The sequence below is a fragment of the Lutra lutra genome, chromosome X, assembly GCF_902655055.1.
Source record: "Lutra lutra chromosome X, mLutLut1.2, whole genome shotgun sequence".
NCBI classification, from domain to species: Eukaryota; Metazoa; Chordata; class Mammalia; order Carnivora; family Mustelidae; genus Lutra; species Lutra lutra.
This window is the reverse complement of record NC_062296.1, coordinates 58,275,503-58,299,920: the sequence shown is the minus strand read 5'-3', so window position 1 is coordinate 58,299,920 and position 24,418 is coordinate 58,275,503. Positions and strand designations below refer to the sequence as shown.

At 45.1% G+C, this 24,418-nt stretch overlaps 1 protein-coding gene across 8 annotated transcripts in view; it reads left to right on the top strand.

Moving 5' to 3' along the window:
- The window catches only part of JADE3 (jade family PHD finger 3), a 134,393-nt gene extending 130,062 nt beyond the window's left edge, over window positions 1-4,331 (top strand). For all 8 annotated transcript variants that reach the window (XM_047714986.1, XM_047714984.1, XM_047714991.1 and 5 more), the window contains one exon: window positions 1,244-4,331. In XM_047714986.1, the coding sequence (XP_047570942.1) occupies window positions 1,244-2,154 (911 nt within the window). In that variant the 3' untranslated portion in view covers window positions 2,155-4,331. The remainder of the gene's footprint in view (window positions 1-1,243) is intronic.
- Window positions 4,332-24,418: the final 20,087 nt, after the last annotated feature.

Here is a 24,418-nt window from a genome sequence, read left to right as displayed (position 1 = left end):
CACTATGCAGGGTGCACAGAATCTAGCTCCAGCTAAGGGCCAGCCATAGAGTAAGAGTGACACCCAGAAATGAGATGTCAGGTAGGCCTCAAAGGCTCTGGGCTATTTGTAAGGACACAGCAGAATGGTATAGCAGGAGGGAGCAGGACTGCTCAACCACAAAGTCACCGGGACAGATAAGACAAGAAAAACGAAAGGACAGCAGAGGTGGGGGCCCTGCGTGCCAAGGAGATGGGCTGCTAGACCACATGGCTTCTGATCAGTGGGAACCAGTCGCATCACTGCTTGTGCTACCAGCAGGTGGCAGCCCCCCACCTGCCCCCACCTGCCCCCGGCCGCCCAGGTGGAGATGGGAGCTGTCAGTATTCACCATGCACCCTGAGGGAACACGTCTTACCTGGGCACCTACTGGTTGTCCTCTCGTGGGCAAAGGTCAAGTCCCTGTGCAAGGAGGAGTTGTTCCGTAGTGCTTTTCTTGATTTCAGAGCATTCAAAGTAATAGAGAAAGGAAGATCTGTTCTAAATATGACCATAGGATGACATAACCAGGTAACTGACACCCAGTACTCCCCAGGCCAAGCCCAGAGCAGGCCGTGGGCGGGAATGCTGTGATTCTTTTCTGCTGGCCTTGCCGCTGCAGAACCTGCCCCACACCTCCGTGATGGCCATTCACAGTCAAGAAATTACTTTAGGTTCAAGACACCCACTACCATTTCTACTATTGCTGGGTTAAAACACATATTCACCTACTCTTCATCCGCCAAAGCATTTGCTATGTTCTTGAGGGTTTATATTTGACTTGCTTTGAGAAGGGCAGGAGAGATTGGGGGCAGGGTCTGAAGTGTCTTTCTAAGACACATCCTAAGTGCGGTACTCACACGTGCATACACACACACACACACACACACACACACACACACACACAGGCAGACCCTGTTCTAAACCATGGCTAGTGACATTCTTTTCAGAAACGGAAGGGACAGAGCTGGGGGTACAGGAGGCGGCACACTCACCTTTGGGATCCCTTTACAGACTGGGAGAGCAGAGGGGAAGAGGCTAAGAGTCACGCTGTGAACAATGGCATCATTGAGTTTTCCAGCTTCTGTGCAGTGGCGCGAATCCGTGAGCAGCCGGGGCTCATCCGAGGTCTGGAACGGCGGCTACGGGGGCCTCTGGGCCACAGTGAGCACATGCGCCATTCTTTCAATCAGTTGTTAAAATGAATCTTTCTTTTCGCTCTCAGGACTTCCTTTGACAAATGCTTCAGAAAACTCGTTGTTTTACCCACCACCGAGAATTACCTTAAAGTTAAAAATGCCCAAATCAGCTCCAGAAGACTGCCGAAACAGCTCCAAAGAGCCTGATCCTGGAGCCCTGTCTCCTGCCAGCAGCTCCCCTGTTCACAGCGTAAGGAGCATGCAGGCACCTCAGGAGTCACTAGACATGAGAACGAAATCATACCCGAGACATCCGCTAGAGAGCAAGAGTAACCGTCTGCTGGCCAGTCTCAGCCATCCGAGGAGCGAAGCGAAGGATCCCAGTCCTGCTTGGAGAGCTCCATCTCCAGAGTTCTATCACGGGCAGTCGCTGGGAAAGCCTCTGGTCCTTCAGGCTGCCCTGCATGGGCAGTCTTCCATTGGGAACGGGAAAAGTCAGCCTACCTCCAAGCTTGCCAAATCCAACGGCCTGGAGGGCAGCTGGTCTGGAGATGTCACCCAAAAAGACAGCTCAAGTGAGATGTTCTGTAACCAGGAGTCCATGCTCAGCTCCCACTTGGCCAGTCAGGGCACCTTTAGAAAATCCACCGTGGAACACTTTAGCAGGTCCTTTAAGGAGGCCACCAACAGGTGGGTGAGGACCACAGAGGACCTCCAATGCTGTGCAAAGCCAACTAAGAATATTAACCCCAAGGAGCAGCTCTGGGGCAAGCAGCTTGTCAGGCGGTCTGCAGGGAGAGCTCCCTATCAGGAAAACGATGGGTATTGCCCAGATTTGGAGCTGAGCGATTCAGAGGCAGAAAGTGATGGGAATAAAGAGAAAGTCAGGGTCAGGAGAGTTAGCTCAGACAGGGAAAATCCTTCCCACGACTCTCGACGGGATTGCCACGGCAAAAGCAAGATGCATCCCCTTTCCCACAGTTCAATGCAGAGGTGATCAGCACCCTCCAAGAATAGCTTAATCTTTGCCTTTACCCCGTACACTGGGGAGAACCCCCACACCAAAAGGACTCTCGCATATGTTAGGAGGGATTGTAGTGAGAATAAAATGCTCCACAGTGAAGTGGGTTGCAGTTTTTGAAACAGTTTCAAGTCTAATTTTCACAAGCACATTATAAGAATTACAGATTATCCAGAAATTTTCCTGCCAGAGGCTGTTGAGAACAGCTGGGCCTAGAGTACTTGCTCAGTAAATACTTGGGGACAGCTCTCCAGTCACATTAACACATTGACGCACATACGTATTAAGAGTCCTTGTGTCCTTTACGGATTTGCAAGAGACCGTGATTATCAGACACTAAAACTACTTCTTTTTCGAACCTACAGCACGTGACTCTCAGAGCTCCTGTCTGTAGGCAGTTTCTAACTCCACTGGTATCTGGAAACCCGCTTTGGGCAGAGACCGGGGACCAACATCTCAGATACTGTCAGACTCACTACCCTCTTCCTTTGCTCTGCACAAGGTTGAGCTCCTTTCACAGTATCTTACCTTACCAAGTCAATACTCCTAATGCTTCTAAGTGTCCAGTGCCTGTTCCTAGACCTGCTTGTTGGGGACGCACTTGTAACTCCTTCACCCGTCTAACAAGCATAAAAGGCTAACTTGTGGATAGTGTTTACAAAGGTACAAAAAAGTACTACTTCCAAGGAAAATGCTCTGATTCACTCAGCTTAGGCATTTGTGAAGGATCCCAGAGCCTTTCCCAAAGTGAGACCAATTCTGGGGGATTTGTACCAGGTCAGGGCTTTTGTGTTACTGTTTTCAAATCAGTTTGACTTAAATAAGTTTGGCTGACAGTTTTTGTATACCTGCTTTAATGTTTATAAAATTTTTATTGAGGTATAATTAAAATATAGTAAAATGCACAGAGGTTAAGTATTCTTACCTGCTTTAATTTTGAAACAGATTTTTATTGTCAAACAGAATTTGAAAGCATGTGTTTAACACATGGATATAATTTAGCTTTCTACCAACTTTGAATCCGAGGCAGTTTCCCAAACAAAAAGGCTGGAGCCATTTTTCAGAAGTTGCTTATACCCTGTTCCCAAACGATCAGCCTTGATTTATTTCTGGGAGGAAGAGAATAATTACGTGTGGGGGGGATAAAACATGTCCACTTCCCATTTAAAGAAGGGGGAAATGTTACAGTTTTTAAAATGTGAAGCCAACTATAGTTCTCTGCTCTCTTTTCTTCTTAGCCTTAAATTAATATTCTCTTTCTTCTAGTTTGGGAAAGTGTAGTGGGAGTTTTCAGACAAGAGGCCATTTTTAGATTTTCACGTTGCTTGCTGGTGGACAGACAGCCCCGCTGCAGTAGGTGCCAGGCAGCCCGGGGCTCCTCTGTTCTCCACCGACATGGGAAATGCAGCCCTTTTCCTCTCCCCGCTTTCGTTCCTGCAGCCTTGTTCGTGGGTTCCATGGCTTTTGCTCTGATCCTCCTTTTTGGAAAACTTCTGCATTTTTGCCTCCCATTTGGCCACACCTTGCAAACGTTTCCTTTATGCCTGTGTACGCGTGTGAACGCGCCGTAGCATGTGTCATAGGCATCCTGTGTTCTGTTCAGATGGAAGCAGCAGTGAGTTATCCAAATGAGGAAGACGGTCTCCTGTATGTATGCACTGGGTTCCTGTGCTTTTTCTCTGAGTTCTGCTGGGGTGGCTATGAATTTGATGCCTTCCTGGGAATGACATTATAATGGAGCTGTGTTCTAAACTCCTTCTGTTCAAGGCCAGTACCACAGCCTGTGTCCTTTCATGCCTTTTGGTTCTGAGTGAGTGTGAGGAAAAGCAAACATTTGAAAAAGTGCTTCAGCCAAATTCCGTATGTAATGCCATGGGGAGAAGATTGACTAAAATCATTGCAGTCAGGGAAATATAGTTGTGATATTTTTACAGGATGTTCCTAAGTAAATGAAGGAGCCTTCAGCTGTGTACATTTCAACTGCCCCAAAATGTATTTGCTACATATTGCTGTTGTTTGAAGTATTACCTCTTAACCTTCTTTTGTTAATCTTTATTTCATTTTGTCTTATATAGTCCAGTTTTCCAAGATAAACTCAGTCTTTTTTCAAATGTCACCTTTTTACCAATACTTTTTCATTAAATTATGCAAACTGCTAACTGCTGTCAGTGTGATAATTTCTTAATTTGACATATGGGTTTTAGAAAATCTTACATATGTTCCTTTCATATTTAAAAAATTTTAAGCAACAAGGTGATGGGGGGAAAGGACAGAGCGAGGGGGGAGGAACTGAATGTTTAGAAGCACAGATTCATGATTCATGTCAATACCAGGGACCAAAGAGAACTCTGGGGCCTTGGACTCTACCCCAAAATCGTGATTTCATCAGGCTAATAAGACAAAACCTTAGGATCATTTAAAATCACCAAGGAAATGGATCCTATCTCAAGTCGCAAAGTCCAAAGGGCTTAGATCAGGCATCACTTAAACATACACTCTTTTACATCATTCATTCTGTTTGGAGTCATGTGAGTATATTAATGCAGTACGGATTTTGTAGTGTCATGGGGGGGACTCTGAGGGCATTATAAACATTTTCATTATGTTTGAGAAGTGCACTTACCAAAGGTCGTTGGGTAAATCAGTAGCGAAGATAATAGCTTAGGTGGTTTCTCTCCCCTTTCCTCCCTCCCCCTTCCCCACCCTCCCTCTCCCCCTTTTCCCCTCTCTCCCTCTCCTCCTCCCTCTCTCATTAATGGCTAACTACATTGTTAGCTAAGATGTTGGAGAACTGAAATTATAAATATACCCTACTGTACCCAACAAAAGTTTTGGAGGTTTTTTTATTTTATTTTATTTTATTTTTTTAAGATTTTATTTACTTATTTGACAGAGAGATAGGTCACAAGCAGGCAGAGAGAGAGGAGGAAGCAGGCTCCCTGCTGAGCAGAGAGCCCGATGTGGGGCTCGATCCCAGGACTCCGAGATCATGACCTGAGCCGAAGGCAGCGGCTTAACCCACTGAGCCACCCAGGCGCCCCTGGAGGGTTTTTTTGTTTTGTTTTTGTTTTTGTTTTTTTTAAATATGAATGCTTTTTTTTTTTTAAAGATTTTATTTATTTATTTGACAGAGAGAAATCACAAGTAGGCAGAGAGGCAGGCAGAGAGAGAGGAGGAAGCAGGCTCCCCGCTGAGCAGAAAGCCCGATGTGGGGCTCGAACCCAGGACCTGGGATCATGACCTGAGCCGAAGGCAGCGGCTTAACCCACTGAGCCACCCAGGCGCCCCTGGAGGTTTTTTTTAAAAGATTTTATTTATTTATCTGCGAGAGAGAAAGCAGGAGCAGTGGGGGTGGGGGGTGTTGCAGAGGGAGAAGCAGACTCCTGGATGATCAGGGAGCCCAGGGACGCTTAACTGACTGAGCCACCCAGGCACCCCAAGCTTTGGGTTTATACCAATGTCTATATTGCTAGTGGGAGATGAAACCTTTGTCTTTGTGTTGAAGAAGCTTTTAAATTCAGAGACTAAACCAGATGATGCATAGGCCTGGGTGGTGGTGCTTGTCCCCCCACCCCCACCCCGCCTTGGCTTTACAATACTCAGCATGTCTGCTGACCCCTTGAGAATTGAGAAAAAACACTTGATAGAAGGAAAACCTTGCAACTGGGTAAGTTTCATGCACTAGTTTCCAAAAATGGGTGGCTCAGTGGGTTAAAGCCTCTGCCTTCGGCTCAGGTCGTGATCTCAGGGTCCTGGGATCGAGCCCCGCATCGGGCTCTCTGCTCGGCGGGGAGCCTGCTTCCTCCTCTCTCTCTGCCTGCCTCTCTGCTTACTTGTGGTCTCTCTCTCTGTCAAATAAATAAAATCTTTAAAAAAGAAATGTATCTTATTTATAATAAACAGGCATTAGATTTTTCACAGCACTAATTCGGCTCTTTTCAAGTTTTATGGAAAGCAGCAACTGTGTGTTAATTTGTTGTTGTTGTTACAAAGCAACTCTCAGTTGATAAAGGCCTGCCCTGAAGCTGTGTTCCCCACACGGGGAGCTCTGTGACTCCCAGCACTGTTTCAAGGAGGCTTCTGTGGAAAAAACTATAGGGCCTGAAGCTATGAGGCTAGTTGTCCTTAAAGTGAGTGGAGGCGGTGGGGAGGCGGTGGGGGGAGGCTGAAGACCCAGGCTGGTGGCCCGGTCCAGTTCGGTCCCTAAATCTTCCTAGTCGAGAGAAACGGTCAGAGCAGCGAGCATTTCTCATCTGGTTAAGATGGATTTGCACGTGAGCTTTCAGCCTCCAGGCCTGGGCACCCCAAGCTCTGTTTCCTTCCCCTTCCCCCACCATGGGGAGCTGGGCGGGTGAAGTTGTGCCCTTCACAGCAGGTCCCCCCATGTGGACATCATTTGCAGGAGCCCCTTCCAGTCCTCTCGACCTTGCAAAATACAGCTTCTGTAAATCACACGTGGACATGGGTCTTCTTATTTCATAGTCATTTCTCACAGGACAAAGAAACTTGGAGCTAAGAGTTGCTGGCACTTTGCAAATTTAGAACCTGGTTGACTTAAATCACCTCTGCTTCAAGAGAGAAAGACCCTCCCGATCAGGCAGTTAGCGTTTCGGGTCTTTCAGCTGCTTCTCAGAGAACGTTCCCTGCTTCCTCCTGCCTCAGATCAGCCCGGCACACATACCAGGCTTCCGGTGACAGGCTTCTGTCCCTCCTAACTCTCCCTTCTTGGCTTTCTAAGACAAGATCTCGGGGTAACTCTGCCTCCTCCGTCCCCCAGCCCTGACAGGCAGCCAGTGGGCCCAAACCAACAGTGGCCGTCACAGCATCGTGGGCTCTGTGCAGTAGCGTGGCCACTTGCCACTTTTCTCAGTCCTGTCTTTCCACAGGGATGACAATGGACAAGATCAAACGGGGCTGCCTGCCTCTCAGGGGCAGAATTCATGCCAGCGTCCTTGCCCCCCCCCCCCAAAAGATGGGCTGGGAGGTACACTGGCAAAGACCGGGCTAAAGGACAGTTTCAAGACAGCTACTTAGGTCCCTTAGGGAAGCCAACTGAGACCAAAAGCCTTGGTAGGACAGTCCCCAAAACTTGTGTGGGACCGGTCAAGACTTCAAATAGTAAGAACGGCAATATTCATTGAGCCCTTGCTCTGCGTCAGGCCGTTTGCTAATTAAGATTCATGCCTTCTATTTAGTTCTCGTGACAACAATATGAAGGTGATGCTACGAGCTCTGACGCCTGTAAAAACAGGCCAGATGGTTAAGACAGTTGCTCAGGGTTCCTAGAACGCAGCGGGACGGGGACAGGAACCCTTGAGGTCACCTCTACAACATACAACACTTATTCTTGGCCACTTGACTTGACTCCATGTTCCAAGCCCCTTCTGTAACTGTCCCTGCTCTGCTTCGGCCTGAAGAAACCAACCCGAGTTAGGGTTGAATCCCATGAGCTCTGTACCACTGATCCTTGCCATCCTGGACAGAGATGACTGGACCAGAAAATTCGTCATCTGACACAGGGCACACAGTGCAGAGGCTCACGTCCAAAGAGCAAGATAATTCACACCAATCTGGACAGGACAGGTCTCACGGTGGAGGGAGGACCTGGTGGACTTGCCTTCTGCAGAGCTGGTCTACCCTGTAACTCAGCGTGGGGGCCTCAACAATGCCCCCCCGAAGGCACCCACTGCCTCAGCCCCAGCACCTGCCACTCTTACCTTGCATGCTGAAAGGGACTTTGCAGACAAAATTAAGGTGAAGGACCCGAGGTGGGGAGATTATCCTTGATGATCCAGGCAGGACCAACCAGCATAAACACGAGGCCAATTATGAGAGGAGGCAGCGGAACGGGCAGTGGGATCAGGAGGAGTAGGGGGCGTGGCAGTAGAAGCAAGTGGTTGGAGCGATGCTGAGAAAGGCCATGAGCCAAAGGATGCAGATGGCCTCTAGCAACTGGAAGAGGAAAGGAAAGGAACTCTCTCCTAAGGTCTCCAGAAGGAACCTACCCCTGCCTACACCATGATTTTAGACTTCCGACAAACAGAACTGTAAGAGAAGAAATCTGTGTTGCTTTAAGCCACCAAATGTGTGGGAATTTGCAGCAGCAGAGATAGAAAGCAAATACCCTAGGCATAGAGCAGGGCTCCTCACTCTCTCAGAGGAGAATTCCTCCTGCCCAAAGGGCCCGCCTGGGCTGTGGCGGACCACTCTGGGTTGTGCCCAGGCTTTCTCTCCTGGTTAACACGCTTTCTGGAAAAGGAAAAGAAATGTTGTTGTTGTTGTTGTTGTTGTTGTTGTTTTTCTATCAGTAAGATCCTCCCCTGTAGAAATTAGTTTTCTATTTCCTGCCCCCCCCATACTTTTTCCAAGGGAGACTTTGGTACTTCTCAGGTCGCCTTGAGATAATCTTCCGTGGGCCTTGTGGACCCACCATGGCTGGATCCGGCACTGCCTGAGTAGTTGCCATAGGTTTAGATGTCCCTGTTTGCTGAAAAATTGTTGGGAGGAAGTGGAAATAACTCTGAGTGTTACCCCGGTGGAGCAGTGTAAGAAGGCAGGTGGGGTTCATCGTGAGGAATGATGCTGTAATTATTAGAACCTCCTACAAGGAAATGGGTAGCTTAGAGAGTTAGAGAGTCCTCGAACTTGGGGATTAAAGAATGCAACTCTGTGCTGCCTATAAGAAACCCACTTTTTTTATTTTTTAAAGATTTTATTTATTTATTTGACAGAGATCACAAATAGGCAGAGAGGCAGGCAGAGAGAGGGGGAAGAAGGCTCCCCGCTGAGCAGAGAGCCCGATGCGGGGCTCGATCCCAGGACCCTGGGACCATGACCCGATCCGAAGGCAGAGGCTTTAACCCACTGAGCCACCCAGGTGCCCCAAGAAACCCACTTTTAAATATAAAGACACAAATAGGTTAAAACTAAGAGGATGGTAAAAGATACCATGCTATAACACTAACCCATAGAAAGCTGGAGGGGCTCTATCAATACCATACAAGGGCAAATTCATCAAGAGAACGTAAAAATCCTAGGTGTTTACACACCTAATAACCAGCTTCAAAATACGTTAAGGAAAAAACTATATAAGCCAACAATTACAGTCTCTAACTAATAGAACAAGTACACAGAAAATCAGTAAGAACATTAAAGACTTGAGAGGCACCTGGGTGGCTCAGTAGGTTAAGCATCTGCCTTTGGCTCAGGTCATGATCTCAGGGTCCTGGGATAGAGTCCCAGGTTGGGCTCCCTGCTCAGCGGGATGCCTACTTGTCCCTCTCCCACTGCCCCTCCCTCCTTGTTCTCCACTCTCTCGCTCGTCTCTCTTTCAAATAAATAATTTTTTTAAAAAAAGAACTTAGAAGATTTGAACAAAACTATCAACCATCCGGATTTGACATTTACCACTCCATCCCACAAGAGCAGAAAACACATCCTTTTCAAATGCAATTGAGACATTTACCAAGATAGGCCATTAAACAAGTCTTAGTAAATTTAAGAAGATTCAAGTCAAAGTATTGTTCTCTGACCACAGTGGAGTGAAATTAGCAATCAGTAACAGAAACATCTCTGGGAAATGCAATCATTGGACACTAAACAAACTTCTAAATGACACACGAAGTGAAGGCTGAAATAGGAAATTTAAAGAAGTATTTTCTGAACTAAAAAGAAAACACAAAGTGTAATTTGTGGGATGGCACTAAAGCATACCTTGAGGACATTGTATAACACAAAAATGCCTACTTAAAAAGGAAGGGTCGCAGGTCAGTGACTGCACCTTTCATCTTTTTTTTTTTTCTTTAAAGATTTTATTTATTTATTTGACAGAGAGATCACAAGCAGGCAGAGAGGCAAGCAGAGAGAGAGGAGGAAGCAGGCTCCCTGCTGAGCAGAGAGCCCGATGCGGGGTTCGATCCCAGGACTCTGAGATCATGACCTGAGCCAAAGGCAGCGGCTTAACCCACTGAGCCACCCAGGCGCCCTGCACCTTTCATCTTAAGAAAACTAACAAGAAGAGGTAATGAAATCCAAAGTAAAAGAAAGGAAATAATAAAGGTTAGAGTTACAATCAGTGAAACAGGAAAGAGAAAATCATTGAAACCAAAAGCTGGATCTTTGAGAACATAAGTAAAATAAAATTGATAAACCTCTAGTGAAACTGATCAGGAAAAAAGAAAAAGCCAATGACCAATTTTAGGAATGAGGAAAATAACACTGCTACAGATTCTATAGATATTAAAGGATAATAAAGGAATATTATTAACAAACTTAGGCCAATAAATTCAACAACAAGATGAAATGGACACAGTCTCTCAAAGACACAAACTAATAGTGCACATTCTAGAAAAAGATAGATAACCTGATAACCTTTTTATTCTTAAATACATTAGAGTTAAAAGCTTTCTTATGGGGGCATCTGGGTGGCTCAGTGGGTTAAGCCTCTGCCTTTGGCTCAGGTCATGGTCCCAGGGTCCTGGGATGGAGTCCCGCATCGGGCTCTCTGCTCAGCAGGGAGCCTGCTTCCCCCTCTCTCTCTGCCTGCCTCTCTGCCTACTTGTGATCTCTCTCTCTAATAAATAAAACCTTTTTTAAAAAAAAGTAGATGCAAAACTTTTTAGAACTTCAACAAATTGAATCCAATAACATATCAAAATGATAACACATCAAGACCATCTTATCTTGGGCTGCTTTAACAAAAGCAGCTGGCTGGCTAGAACAACGGAAATTTATTTCTTACAATCTGGAAGCCAGAAAGTCCAAGATCAAGGTGCCATTAGACTCCTGTCTGGTGAAGGCCCTCTTCCTGGTTTGTAGACAGCTGCCTTCTCACTATGTTCTCATATGGCTTTTCCTTGGTGCATACTCAGAGAGAGAGAAAGAGAGAGAGGGGGGTATTTTCCTCTTTTTTTTTTTTAAGATTTTATTTATTTATTTGACAGACAGAAATCACAAGTAGGCAGAGAGGCAGGCAGAGAGAGAGAGGGAGAAGCAGGCTTCCCGCTGAGGAGAGAGCCCGATGCGGGGCTCGATCCCAGGACCCTGGGATCATGACCTGAGCCGAAGGCAGAGGCTTTAACCCACTGAGCCACCCAGGTGCCCCGTATTTTCCTCTTTTAAGGGCATGAACCCTATCATGAGGGTTGTACCCTCATGGCCTAATCTAAAGCTAATTATCTCCAAAAGGCCCCACCTCCAAATACCACAACACTGGGGGCTAGGACTTCAACATATGAAATTGGGGGGGAACATAAACATTCAGTACATAGCAATGACCAAGTGAGATTTATCCCAGAAGTGAAAAGGTTGAATTAATATTCAAAAAACAATCAATATAATTGTCATATCTCAAAGATACACAAAAAGCATTTGACAAAATCCAGTATCTATTCCTGATAATAATGCTTAGCCAGCTGAAACTAGAAGGGAACTTCCTGAACCTGATAAATGATACCCATGAAAAACCTAAATCTAACATAGTATTTAATGGTGAAAGACTTTGAAAGACTTAATGCTTTCCCCCTAAAATCAGGAATAAGACAAGAATGTTACTACTTCAACATTATACTAGAATTTCTAGCCAGTACAACAAAGCAAGAAAAAGACATGAAAGGCATCCTGATTAGAAAGGAAGAACTATAACTCTCTTTGTTTTCAGATGACATGAATATCTATGTAGAAAATGATATGGAATCTACCAAAAAAGCCATCAGAACTAATAAGTGAGTCTAGCAAGGCTACAGGATAAAAGGTCGATTTACAAAAATCTACTGTATTTTATATACTAGCAAGGAACAATCTGAAATTGAAATTTTAAAAGTAATACCATTTATGATAGTACCAAAAAATGTGAAATTTGTACGTATACATCTGACAGAAGATATGAAAGACCAGTACAATGGCATCAATAGAACATTTCTGAGAGAAATAGAAGACCTAAATAAATGTAGAGATATACCATGTGCATGGGTAAGAGGGCTCAGTATTAAGATGTCAGTTATCCCCAAGTTGGTCAAGGCAATTCCAATCAAAATCACACCAACCTATTGGGGTGGGAATTGACAAACTGAATTTAAAATTCATATAAAAGTGCAAAGAAACCTAGGGTTCACAAAAACACTTAGAACAAAAGGAATGAAGCTAAAGGACTGACACTACCTGATTTCATTCTTAAAATGGTAATTTAAAAAGTGGGGTATTTGTGTAGAGATAGATATATAGATCAATGGAATAGAATGAATTCAGAAGTAGACCCATCCATACATGTGCAAATGATTTTTAACAAAAGTACACAGCAATTCGATGAAAAGAAGATTGTCTTCAACAATCCTCTTCCCAAAAAGTGTACTGGAACAACTGGATATCCAGATAGTAAAAAAGGGAAGATTTTCAATCCATACCTCCCGCATATATAAAATTAATTTTAAAATGGGACAAAGACCAGGGCACCTGGCTGGCTCAGTCAGTTAGGCATCTGACTCCTGATTTCAGCTCAGGTCATGATCTCAGGGTTGTGAGATCAAGCCCTGGTGTGGAGCTGGGCATGGAGCCTGTTTAGATTCTCTCTCTTCCTTTCCCTATGCCCCTTCCCCCTCCTTCTCTTAAAAAAAATGGGCCAAAGACCTAAATTTAAAATTTAAAACCATAAAACTTCTGGACAAAACACAGAAAACCTTTAGGACCTTGGTTAGGCAAAGATTTCTTCTATATGCCACCAAGAGCACTTTCCATAAGAGAACATTGGTAAACTGGACTTCATTAAAATTAAAACTAATTTTTTTCAAAGATTTTATTCATTTATTTGAGAAAGAGAGAGCACAAGAAAGGTAAAGGGCAGAGGGAGAAGCAGATCCCCGCTGAACAGAGAGCCTGATACGGGGCTCGATTCCAGGACTCTGGGATCATAACCTGAGCCAAAGGCAGACCTGAGTCAACCTACTGAGCCACCCAGGCGCCCAAAACTGCTACTTTTTGAATGACACTGTTAATAGGATGAAAACCCAAGTCACAGACTGGGAGAAAAGACTTGCAAATCATTTATCTATTAAAGGATTAGTATCCAAAATACATCAAGAATCTTCACAACATAATAACAAGAAAATAAGCTAATTTTTTAAAAAGATTTTTATTTATTTATTTGACAGGGAAAGACACAGTGAGAGAGGGAACACAAGCAGGGGGAGTGGGGAGAAGGAGAAGCAGGCTCCCTGATGTGGGGCTCAAACCCAGGACTTTGGGACCATGACCTGAGCTGAAGGCAGACACTTAACAACTGAGCCACCCAGGTGCCCCTAACATATATATTTTTTAAGATTTTATTTATTTATTTGACAGAGAGGGACAGTGAGAGAGGGAACACAAGCAGGGGGTATAGGAGAGGGAGAAGCAGGCTTCCCGCTGAGCATGGAGCCCAATGCGGGGCTCGATCCCAGCACCCTGGGATCATGACCCGAGCCAAAGGCAGACACTTAACGACTGAGCCACCCAGGCGCCCCCATATTTTTTTTTAAATGAGCAATCACAACAACCTCTTTGGGAAAGATGCATGAAAGGCAAATACTCACATGAGAAAGAGGCTCAACACCATTAGTCATTAGGGAAATACAAATTAAAACCACAATGAGAAACCACTATATACCTATTAGAATGGCTAAAATTTAAAAGACTCACCATACTAAGTGACATGAGGACGTCTAGAAACTGGAACTCTGATACAAAGGTGGTGGGGATGTAAAATGACACAACCACTTGGGAAAACAGCTCTGAAGCTTTCTACGAAGTGAAGTATACACCTACATAAGAACCAGCCATTTTGCTCCCATGATCTCAGGGTCATGGGATCGAGTCCCACACTGGGCTCTGGGCTCAGCGTGGAGTCTGCTTGAGATTCTCCCTCTCCCTCTGGCCCTCCTCCCACTCTCTCTCTCTCTCAAATAAATAAGTAAATCTTTGGGCGGGGGGGGGGGGATGTTAAAACGACTCCTTCAGTGATGTCTTTGTGTCCCTAAGAACTTTGTTACTTACATTGGCCTGGAATCAGGAGGTTTTATTTTACGCAGCTTCCAGTGGTGAATGGTTGGCCTTCAGCCCAGCTCTAGGGACACAAAATTGCACAAGCACCATCTTTATGGCCCTCAGAAGTTCTCATGGGGTCTTCTGGATCCAAAACTGCAACTCAGACCCTCTGCTTCCTTCATTATTTTCCTAGTATCGTGTTCTTTACCTGGCATAATTTCTCTAGGGTCAATTTCAAATTACCATGGCCACATTGGGGAATTTTTGACATGAACAAGACTGTTGATTTAAGGGGTACCTTAGAATAAGAAGGGAAGAAACCCTCATAAGGAGTTTTTTCCTGTATAAAAGAGTAATTCTTTTTTTTTTTTAAGAGAGAGGGCAGGGAGAAGAGCAATGGGAGAGGGAGAGAGAGAATCTGAAGCAGGCTCCATGTCCAGTGTGGAGCCTGACACCGGGCTCAATCGCATGACTCTGAGTTCATGACCTGAGCTAAAATCAAGAGTTGGACACTTAACTGACTGAGCCACCCAAGTGCCCCTAAAACAGAAATTCTTTTTATGTTTAACACAGGAGATTGTGTTGGCTTCATTTCCATATTTCAAGACTAATGGATGATAGCTTTAAAATGATTTAGATTGGTGGGCTGCCTGGCTGACTCAGTCAGTGGATCACGCAACTTAATCGCTAGGTCATGAGTTCGAGCCCCACATTGGGTGTAGCGATCACCTAAAAATAAAATAAAATAATCTTTATAAAAGATTGGGGGGCACCTGGGTGGTTCCGTTGGTTAAGCGACTGCCTTGGGCTCAGGTCATGATCCCGGAGTCCTGGGGTCAAGTCCCACATTGGGCTCCCAGCTCCATGGGGAGTGTGCTTCTCCCTCTGACCTTCTCCCCTCTTGTGCTCTCTCTCACTCTCTCTCTCTCAAATAAATAAAGAAAATCTTTAAAAAATTATTTAGATTGGTAAAATTGTCAATGGCTGGTTATTGTCTAAACCAGCTGTAATCCCAATATCTATCTCTATCTCTCTCTCATGTTTGTCAAAATGGGTTTTCTATCTATACAGTCTTCCCTGTCCTTCAAGAAGAAACATAATTAGTCTCTTACAACAATAATTTCATATTTGTCTGAAGCTGGCTCCCTGTTAATTTTTTGGTTTCTCTCCCTCTCTTTTACACAAGGGTAACGTGAAAGATTAACTGATCAAAAAAACATTCAGTTGTTATGTGCATGCTCTAGGAATATCTAGCCCAGACAAACAGTCAAAAAAGTCTAAAAAAAGAAAATGGGACGCTTGGGTGGCTCAGTTGGTTAAACGTCTGCCTTCAGCTCAGGTGGTGATCTCAGGGTCCTGGGATTGAGTCCCACATTGGGCTCTCTGCTCAGCGGGGAGCCTGCTTCTCTGCTGCTCCCCCTGCTTGTGCTCTCTCTCTCTCTCTCTATCTCTAACAAATAAACAAATAAAATCTTTGAAAAAATAAAAAGAAAAGAAAAGAAAATGTAGGGCACTTCGGTGGCTTAGTCAGTTAAGCAGCTGACTCTTAATTTTGGCTTAGGTCATGATCTCAGGGTTATGAAATGGGCTCCGTGCTCACTGGGGAGTCTGCTTCTCTCCCTCTCCCTCTGCCCCACCCCCTGCTTATGTGTGTGCACATGTTCTCGTGCTCTCTCTCTCAAGTAAATAAATAAAATCTTTAAAAATAAAATAATGAAAAAATGTTGTTGAATGGTGTGTCTTTTTGTGGACCCCAAAAAGTATCTTAACATAACAGCCTCTGTTATCCTAGTTGTGAGGAAAGAAGAAAAGAACGTAATCCCAAGATAAAGTAGGGCTTTTGATGGGACTGAGAGTTTTTAAGAATTAGTTTACCATTTAAAAATAATGTCAGCACAATACTTTGGTTTGGACAAAGCCAGGGCAAAAAATTTTAACCTTCTAAAATTCCTACACTGGTTTTATGAGTTAAGTGAGTTACCATTGTCTCTGTTAGTGTGTGTGTGTGTGTGTGTGTGTGTGTGTGTGTACAGTTGACCCTTGAACAATGCAGGGGTTAGGCCACCCACCCCACCCCCCACAAAAACCCACATATAACTTTTGACTCCCCAACACCGTAACTACTAAGAACTTACTATTGACCAGAACAGAAGCCTTACTGATTAACACGTATTTTATTTTTTTTTAAAGATTTTATTTATTTATTTGACAGAGAGAGATCACAAGCAGATGGAGAGGCAGGCAGAGAGAGAGAGAGGGAAGCAGGATCCCTGCCGAGCAGAGAACCCGACGTGGGACTCGATCCCAGGACCCCGAGATCATGACCTGAGCTGAAGGCAGTGGCCCAACCCACTGAGCCACCCAGGCGCCCTTAACATGTATTTTAAGTGTTCTATGTATTACATACTGAATTCTTAAAGCTGGAGAAAAGACAATGTTATTAAGAAAAATCATAAGAGAAAATACATTTACAGTACTGTATTTATCAAAAAAAGAAAGTCACGTATAAGTGAACCCGCACGGTTCAAATCCGTGTTGTTCAAGGGTGAAATGTATATATTAACAACAAAATGAAGTGATTTTTTAGAGTTTAATTTTATTAACTTTTTAAATTGCTATGAAGCACAAAGATTTAACATGTTAGCTGAAATTGAAATTTCTGGATCCTAACTTTTAAGACCTTGGGTAAATGATTAAGGGTTTCTTTCCCAAGTTTTTATTTAAATTCCGGTTTGTTGGAGCACCTGGGTGGTGCAGGTGGTTAAGCTTTGGATATTTTTTTAAAAGATTTTATTTATTTATTTGACAGAGAGAGTGAGAGAGCGAGCAGCAGAGGGCGAGGGAGAAGCAGGCTCCCCGCTGAGCCAGGAGTCCGATGGGGGGGGGGGCTTGATCCCCGGACCCCAGAGACCATGACACAAGCCGAAGGCAGCCACTTAACATGTGGTTCACATGTGTGTCCCTGGAGTAATGTCTTTAAAGTACTGAAAGAACTTGACCATCTGAGCCACCCAGGCGACCCTAAGTGTCAGCTTCTTGATCTTGGCTCAGGTCATGATCTCAGAGTGGTAAGATCAAGCCTGGAGTCAGGCTCCCTGCTCAGCGTGGGGTCTGCTTAAGATTGTCTCTCCCTCTCCCTCTGCCCCTCCCACTTGTGCTCTCTGTCTCTCTTTCTCTCTCAAATAAATAAATAAATCTTTAAAAAAATAAAATAAGTAAATACCAGTTAGTTAGCATACAGTATAATATTAGTCTCAGGTTTAGAATTTAGTGATTCAGCACTTCCTACAACACCTGGTGCTCATCAGAACACACGCCCTCCTTAATCCCCATCCCCTGTTTCACCCACCCCCCACCCACCCTCCTCCCTTCTGGTAACCATAGGTTTGATAAATGATTAAGTTAATTGATAAGTTATGTTTGGATGCCTGGACAGTTTCTAAGTAACAAACAGATGCAAAACTCTAGCCACAGAACATAATTTTTTACTCTTATTTTCTAGAACGGCACTGTCCTTATGCATAAATTCAGGAAAAGTGTAGATAACTAATGGAATTCTAAAATCCAAATTATCAGCTCTCAGAAACCCCTTAAACATCCATGGCCCAACATACAAGCATACCTTGGTTTCGGGTTTTTGTTTTTTTAAAGACTTTATTTATTTGAGAGAGAGACCACAATTGGGGGACAGGAGGGGTAGAGGGAGAGGGAAAAGCAGATTTCCTGCAAAGCGGGTAGCCCAAAGCATGGCCTCGATCCCGGAATCCTGAGATCATGACCTGATCCAAAGGCAGACGTTTAACCGACTGAGCCACACAGGCGCCCAAGCATATCTTGTTTTACTTGCCTTTTTTTTTTTAACAAACTGAAGGTTTGTGGCAACCCCACATTGTATGTTTTTCCAACAGCATTACGCTTGCTTCACATCTCTGAGCCACGTTTTGGTCATTCTCATAATATTCCAAATTCTTTCATTGCTATTATATTTCCTGTAGGGATCTGTGCTCAGTGACTACAACTCACTGAAAGCTGAGATGATAATTAGCATGTGTTAGCCATAAAGCATTTTTAAATGAAGGCATGTACATTTGTTCAGAGACAAGGCTATCACATACTTCATAGACTACGGTATAGAATAAGCATCACTTTTATGTACATTGGGACACGAAAAAATTCATTTGACTCACTGTGTTGCAAAATTCACTTTGTTGCAATGGTCCGGACCCGAACCTGCACTGCTTCCGAGGTATGGCGGTATTGCCATTTCCCCTGATGGCAACGAGATCCGTCCCCTCTGAGAGCCACAGTTTGTTTCCTAGCAAGTAAATAACAGATTGCTCCCTGCATTCAGAAAGTATTTCCAGGGGTGCCTGGGGGGCTCAGTGACTTAAGCCTCTGCCTTGGGCTCAGGTCATGGTCTCATTGTCCTGGGATCGAGCCCTGCATTGGGCTCCCTGCTCAGTAGGGAGCCTGTTTCCCACCTCCCCCACCTGCCTCTCTGCCTACTTGTGATCTCTCTCTGTCAAATAAACAAATAAAATCTTTAAAAAAAGAAAGTATTTCCAATCCCAGGCTCTGGCCTATTACAAGCTGATATGACTAATTACCGCAAGGGACTCACACATCTCCAGCTTTGTGGCCAACAGGTCCCAGCTGCATTTCTAAAACACCCACCTGAGCAGCCTCTGCGTGACTCCAAGCAGAAGGTTTTGTCTCAAAACTGCCCTTGAGCCGCAGTGGAAATGACCTTATCAGGCCCTGTTAGCACCTGACACAGCAATAAAACTCTGAGGCCCTGACACTCAAGTTCGTTGTTTCCCAACCTGGAAGATACACATTTCTTTATCCTGACTACTGGATGGCCATTCCAATGGGACGCTAAACGGGATTCCTAGGAACCTTCCAGATGCCACTGGCTACAGAAGGGGACAGCTTCAGCCCCGAAGTGTCTCTGACGACACTTCCCAGTAACTAACAGGCTTCTCAGTAGGTACTCCCTTCTCTTCATCCTGTGACTTTTGACCCTCTGTGAGAGGTTTTTCTCAGACCGCTTTTAACTGCTGACAAAAATTTAATCATTCTTTCTTTGAATGGACTCTAAAGAAGGTTCATTTCCTTTCAGACGTCACTTCTGGTTCTGAAGCTTCCCTCACGGCTTCCATCCCAAACTCTGGTCACCAACCAAGTGACCTGACATCAACAGACTGCGTCTGCTGAGGTCATGATCAGCAAAAGCTAGCCCCCGCAGGAATGGGGACTCAAATGAGGGCTTGTGCCTTGCCTACGGTAGTTTGTTCTCATCAGAGACACTGTTCTCAGGAACTGAGATTATCTGAGGGGACATTTCGAGGGACATATAAACAGCTCAAGCCAAATGATACTTAGACTCCCCCTAGGGTCTGTGCCCCATTACGATTCCATTACCCATGTGGGCACCAGACTTATATGCACCTGCCACACGTGAACCTATCTGGTATATCTGGGATAAATCTTAGAAACTTTCAGACTTTTGAAACTACCACCCCTCCTGTGGACCCTGTTTTCCCAAACAGAAGAGGCAGGCCTGGGTGAATGTGGATAACTCCCTGGAGGTCGAGCTGAGTCTTCGTGCACGCCCTATGAGCCAGTTCCCACAGTCGCAAAAAGGGGGTCCAGAACCTGACTCTGACCTTATTGGATGCCAGAAATGACACGGTTTCTACTCCAGAAGACCCGCCCCCACCCAAAGCCAGTTTACGTTCATTACACCAGAGTTGCCATGAACAAACTCATGACCTTCGATTTCCCTCTGGCTACCCAAGGGAGAGTTTACGTTTTGTTTTTTTTTAAAGATTTTATTTATTTATTTGACAGACAGAGATTACAAGTAGGCAGAGAGGCAGGCAGAGAGAGAGAGGAGGAAGCAGGCTCCCCGCTGAGCAGAAAGTCCCGATATGGGGCTCGATCCCAGGATCCTGGGATCAAGACCTGAGCGGAAGGCAGAGGCTTTAACCCACTGAGCCAGCCAGGCGCGCCGGGAGAGTTTACGTTTCAGCCAACACTTCTTGCTACACTTATATAAATAAGGCGGTCAAGAAGACCAATTTTTTTAAGCTTTCCTTTATTTAAGTCATCTCTACATCCACTGTGGGGCTTGAACTCACCACCCCAAGATCAAGAGTCGCATGCTCCTCCGACTGAGCTGGCCAGGCGCCCCCACGTAGAACAATTTTTCTGATCAGCCTAAAAGAAAAAGCCATCTGGTTCGAGACCAGCTGGGCTTTGAGACATGTGTCCATGGCCTGAGTTTGGTCTGTCTCCAGGGTCTATTACAAGGACTAATCATCATCTTGTTTCCCGTAACTGCCTGTGGAGCCTTTGGCCGATGCATACTGCCCAGTGTCTTAGATGTCACTGTGAAGCCCCTGTCACGTCAGGGGATTCAAGAACTCACCCTGCGGCCAAAGGAACAGGACAGCCGGCTTTCTCCGAGCCTGGGGCCTGACTTCAACTGATCTTGGATGAAAGACGGGAGTGAGAAAGAAATGCAGCCCCCGACATCCACGAGCTGGTCTGGAACTCACAGCAAGACCTTGGCGTTCTCCTGTTGAACATGAACAATTTCACAGATCGCCAACAGCAGACAAAAGCACTCCGTATCCGTGACAGAGCAAGACAGAAATGTCATCCAAGTCCCCCAGAGGACTCAACATCACTCTCTTGTAGCTCATACGAATGGGTGCTGCTTCTTTAGCAGTCACTCCATTCTCCTCACCTTCGTAAGAAGGAAGATCTCCAGTCATAGAACTGCCCCCACTTCCTGACAGCCTCCAATGCTTGCACTCACCCCAGAGTCACCTACTACAAAGCCCAGTCCTGTAAGAGTTTCTTTCTAATACCTTCTAACCAAGACATCCCACGATTCCCCCATGGTGGGAGTTCTCCCTTCTTGCAAGGAATCCACAAACCCAGATTTGTTGGACTGATCTTTGGACGAAGGGGTTTATATCATAAGAAAAGATCCAAGACTTAACCTGAGAGTTCACGATGTAGCAGGAGAGACAGACAGACCAACAGTTCTCAGCCAATGTGGTGAATATCGTAATAAAACATAAAGACAGGACGCTGTTAGGGTGACAGGTGAGAGCCAGAGGGATCAGTGAAGGCTTTCTGGTGGACGGGATACTGGGCTTCAGTAGGAGTGAGCCTAGTGCAGACGTAGGGATTGGGTTAGTGGGAGGAGTAAAGTGTTCCAGGCAGAAGGAGTAGCAAGTTCAGACACAAGAAGCAGAAAGAGGACATGGCTAGACCATCACTGAAGTCAAGAAGGTACTACTAGCAAGTCTGAGGGGATTTATAGGCTCTTGGGTATGATTAAGTTATATTTTATCAAGATTCAATAAGCACATACTGTGACCACATTGAAGAAATTGACGTCATTTGCCTCCAGATGCTACAGAGGATACAGCTTCACTTTTGCAGTATTGTCAAAAAGGCATAACCGGAATTAACCATGAGGAAAAAACAAGTAATCCCAAATGAAGGAGCATTCTAGATTTTGAACTCCCAAAATGTCAATGTCACGGCACAAAGGCTGAGGAGCTGTTCCAGATTAAAAGGAGAATAAGCACAGCTAACCACAAAGCTTTACCCTGGACTGGATTCAGGAACGGAATCCTTTTTTTTCCTTTTGTTAGAAGGGACATCCGTGGGACAATCAATGAAATTCAGCTAGGTAATATTGTATCCGTGTTAACCCGCCGATCTTGATAATTGTGCTGTGGTTATAGAAGAGAATGTCCTTTTTTTTTTTTTTTTTCCAGGACACGCATACCAAAGTCTTCAGATGTAACAGAGCATCACATCTGCACCTTACTCTCAAACCATTCAAGAAAAATAAATATATTGGAGTGCCTGGCTGGCTCAGCTGGTAGGGCGCGTGAGGCTTGATGTCTTGATGTCAGGGCTGTGAGTTTGAGCCCCATGCCGGGTGTAGCAATTACTTTAAAAATAAAGAAAGAAAAAAAGAAGCAAATAAAAATCAAGGAAAAAATATATTTCCATATCTATGTAAGTGAGAGAGACAGAGCAACACTAGACTGTTAACATTGGAGGAATCTAGGTAAAGGGTAATCAGGAATCCTTTATAGGATTTTTTTAAAAAGATTTTATTTACCCATTTCACACACAGAGAGAGATATCGAGGAAGGGAACACAAGCAAAGGGAGTGTGAGAGGGAGAAGCAGGCTTTCCGCTGAAGAGGGCGCCTGATGAGGGGCTCAATCCCAGGACCCTGGGATCATGACCTGAGACAAAGGCAGACGCCCAACGACTGAGCCACCCAAAAAAAAAAGAAAAGAAAAAGAGCATGTCGTTGAATAGCCTCTATGTGTCAGCACCATGAGTGAGGGAATGAGAGGCATCCCTGCCCTGTGGAACTCACCATGTCGGGGGGCATTTTGGCAGCAGATCCAAAGGGGGGAGACAAGCCCTCCAGGGAGCTGACAACAATCTGGGCAAGAAATGGGGACTTCTTATGCAGTCTTTTGGTGGGACCATGGTCTCGCTCTCCGGGTTCGTGGAGAATAAAGTGATCTCTCTGGGACAGCTCGGTGGTGTGGTTGACTAGAGCATCTGAACTACAGGGCTATAGTTTGGGGGAGAGGCCTGGGACAAGATGCAGTTTGGGGGGGTTGTCAGCATTAAGGAGGCAAAAGAAGCCACGCGATGGGAAGAGGACCCAACAGAACCCCAGAGAAGCCTCCAGAGATCACAGTCCCGCTCTTTGCCCCACCCAAGAAAGTGTCCTTCAAGTTCTGATTTCTTTATTTTATTTTATTTTATTTTAAAGAGAGAGAGAAAGAAAGCGCAAGTGGGGTCCGGGAGGGGCAGAGAAGAGGGAGAAGCAGACTCCACACTGAGTGGGGAACCTGCCAAGAGGCTCAATCCCAGGACGCAGATATCATGACCTGAGCTGAAACCAAGAGTCAAAACTCAGCCAAGTGCACCACCCAGGAGCCCCCCAAGCTCTTACTTCTCTACTGAAAGTTTGGTCTATTTGCCGGATTTCTCCCAGCTTGACCAGCGACTTTGGGAGTCTCCTCACTTTGCAGGCTCATGTTTTTCCCATCTGTAAATGGGGCCATGGGAGAGCAGTTGTCTTAAACATCTCCCAGGGTGAAAGCAAAATGACTGAGGCCATGAGTGCCCATTACCCTAAATTAACTAAGCTGAAACTTTGAGCTGAGATTGCTCCAAACATCTCCCGTCTGCTTTAGAGCCTCCTGCCTTTGAAGCATTTAATCTGCGGCCCCTCCTCCTTAGTGAATTTCAGGGAGCTGGAATGCCAGTGATTGTGATTTGAGTGTAGGTTTCAGGATTGTGCAGAAGGCCAGGAATGAGTGCTCCATAGAGAGAGATCAATAATGAGATAGCACGAGGGCCCTGGCTGACTCAGTTGATAACGCGGGCAACTCTTGATCTCAGGGTCATGAGTCTGAGATCCACGCTGGGCATGGAGCCTATGTAAAAAATTAAAATGGTAATGATGATGAGGTAGCACTGACCTTGGATTCAATGCATACAAAAAAATGCACAAATCTCAAGTGTCCCACCAGATGACTTTGGACAGTACATACTTCTGTGCAACTCAGGTGTCCATCCAGATAGCCTCCATCACCCCCAGAAAATTGCCTGAACCCCTTCATGGTTACCCCCCGGGCTCCCAACCCCCAGCAGCAAACGCCCTCCTGTTTACCTCCCTCCCTTCATTTTTTGAAATGTTTTAAATTTGGATGGTGAGGTCCACTTTCAAAGAAAGCTTAGGATCATTTATTCCATTTGATTTTTTAAACCCAATCAAATAAAACCTTTCCTCTTCCCCCACCAAAAACAAGCAAACAAACAAAACACACACACACACACACACACACACACACACACACACACACACACACACACAACAAAAAAAGAAACAAACAAAAAACGCTTTACAAAAGCTGGCCTCCAGCCAGCAGTCTTTCTTTCTCCCGCTAGGAAAAGGGTGGATTTATTTAACCGCTTTGTTCTTTACTTTTTGACCTGCTTGTGTTTAACCGGACCCTTGACCCCAATCTCTGTTAGGCATTTTAACAATTTTTTTCTTGTTTAAGTAAGAGATAAACTTTAGCGCTCCGTCCAAACTCCGAGGCTTAGATTCACCGGGCTCCAAGCCTCTCCCCCGCCCCCCTGTCCCGGGAGGCTTTGT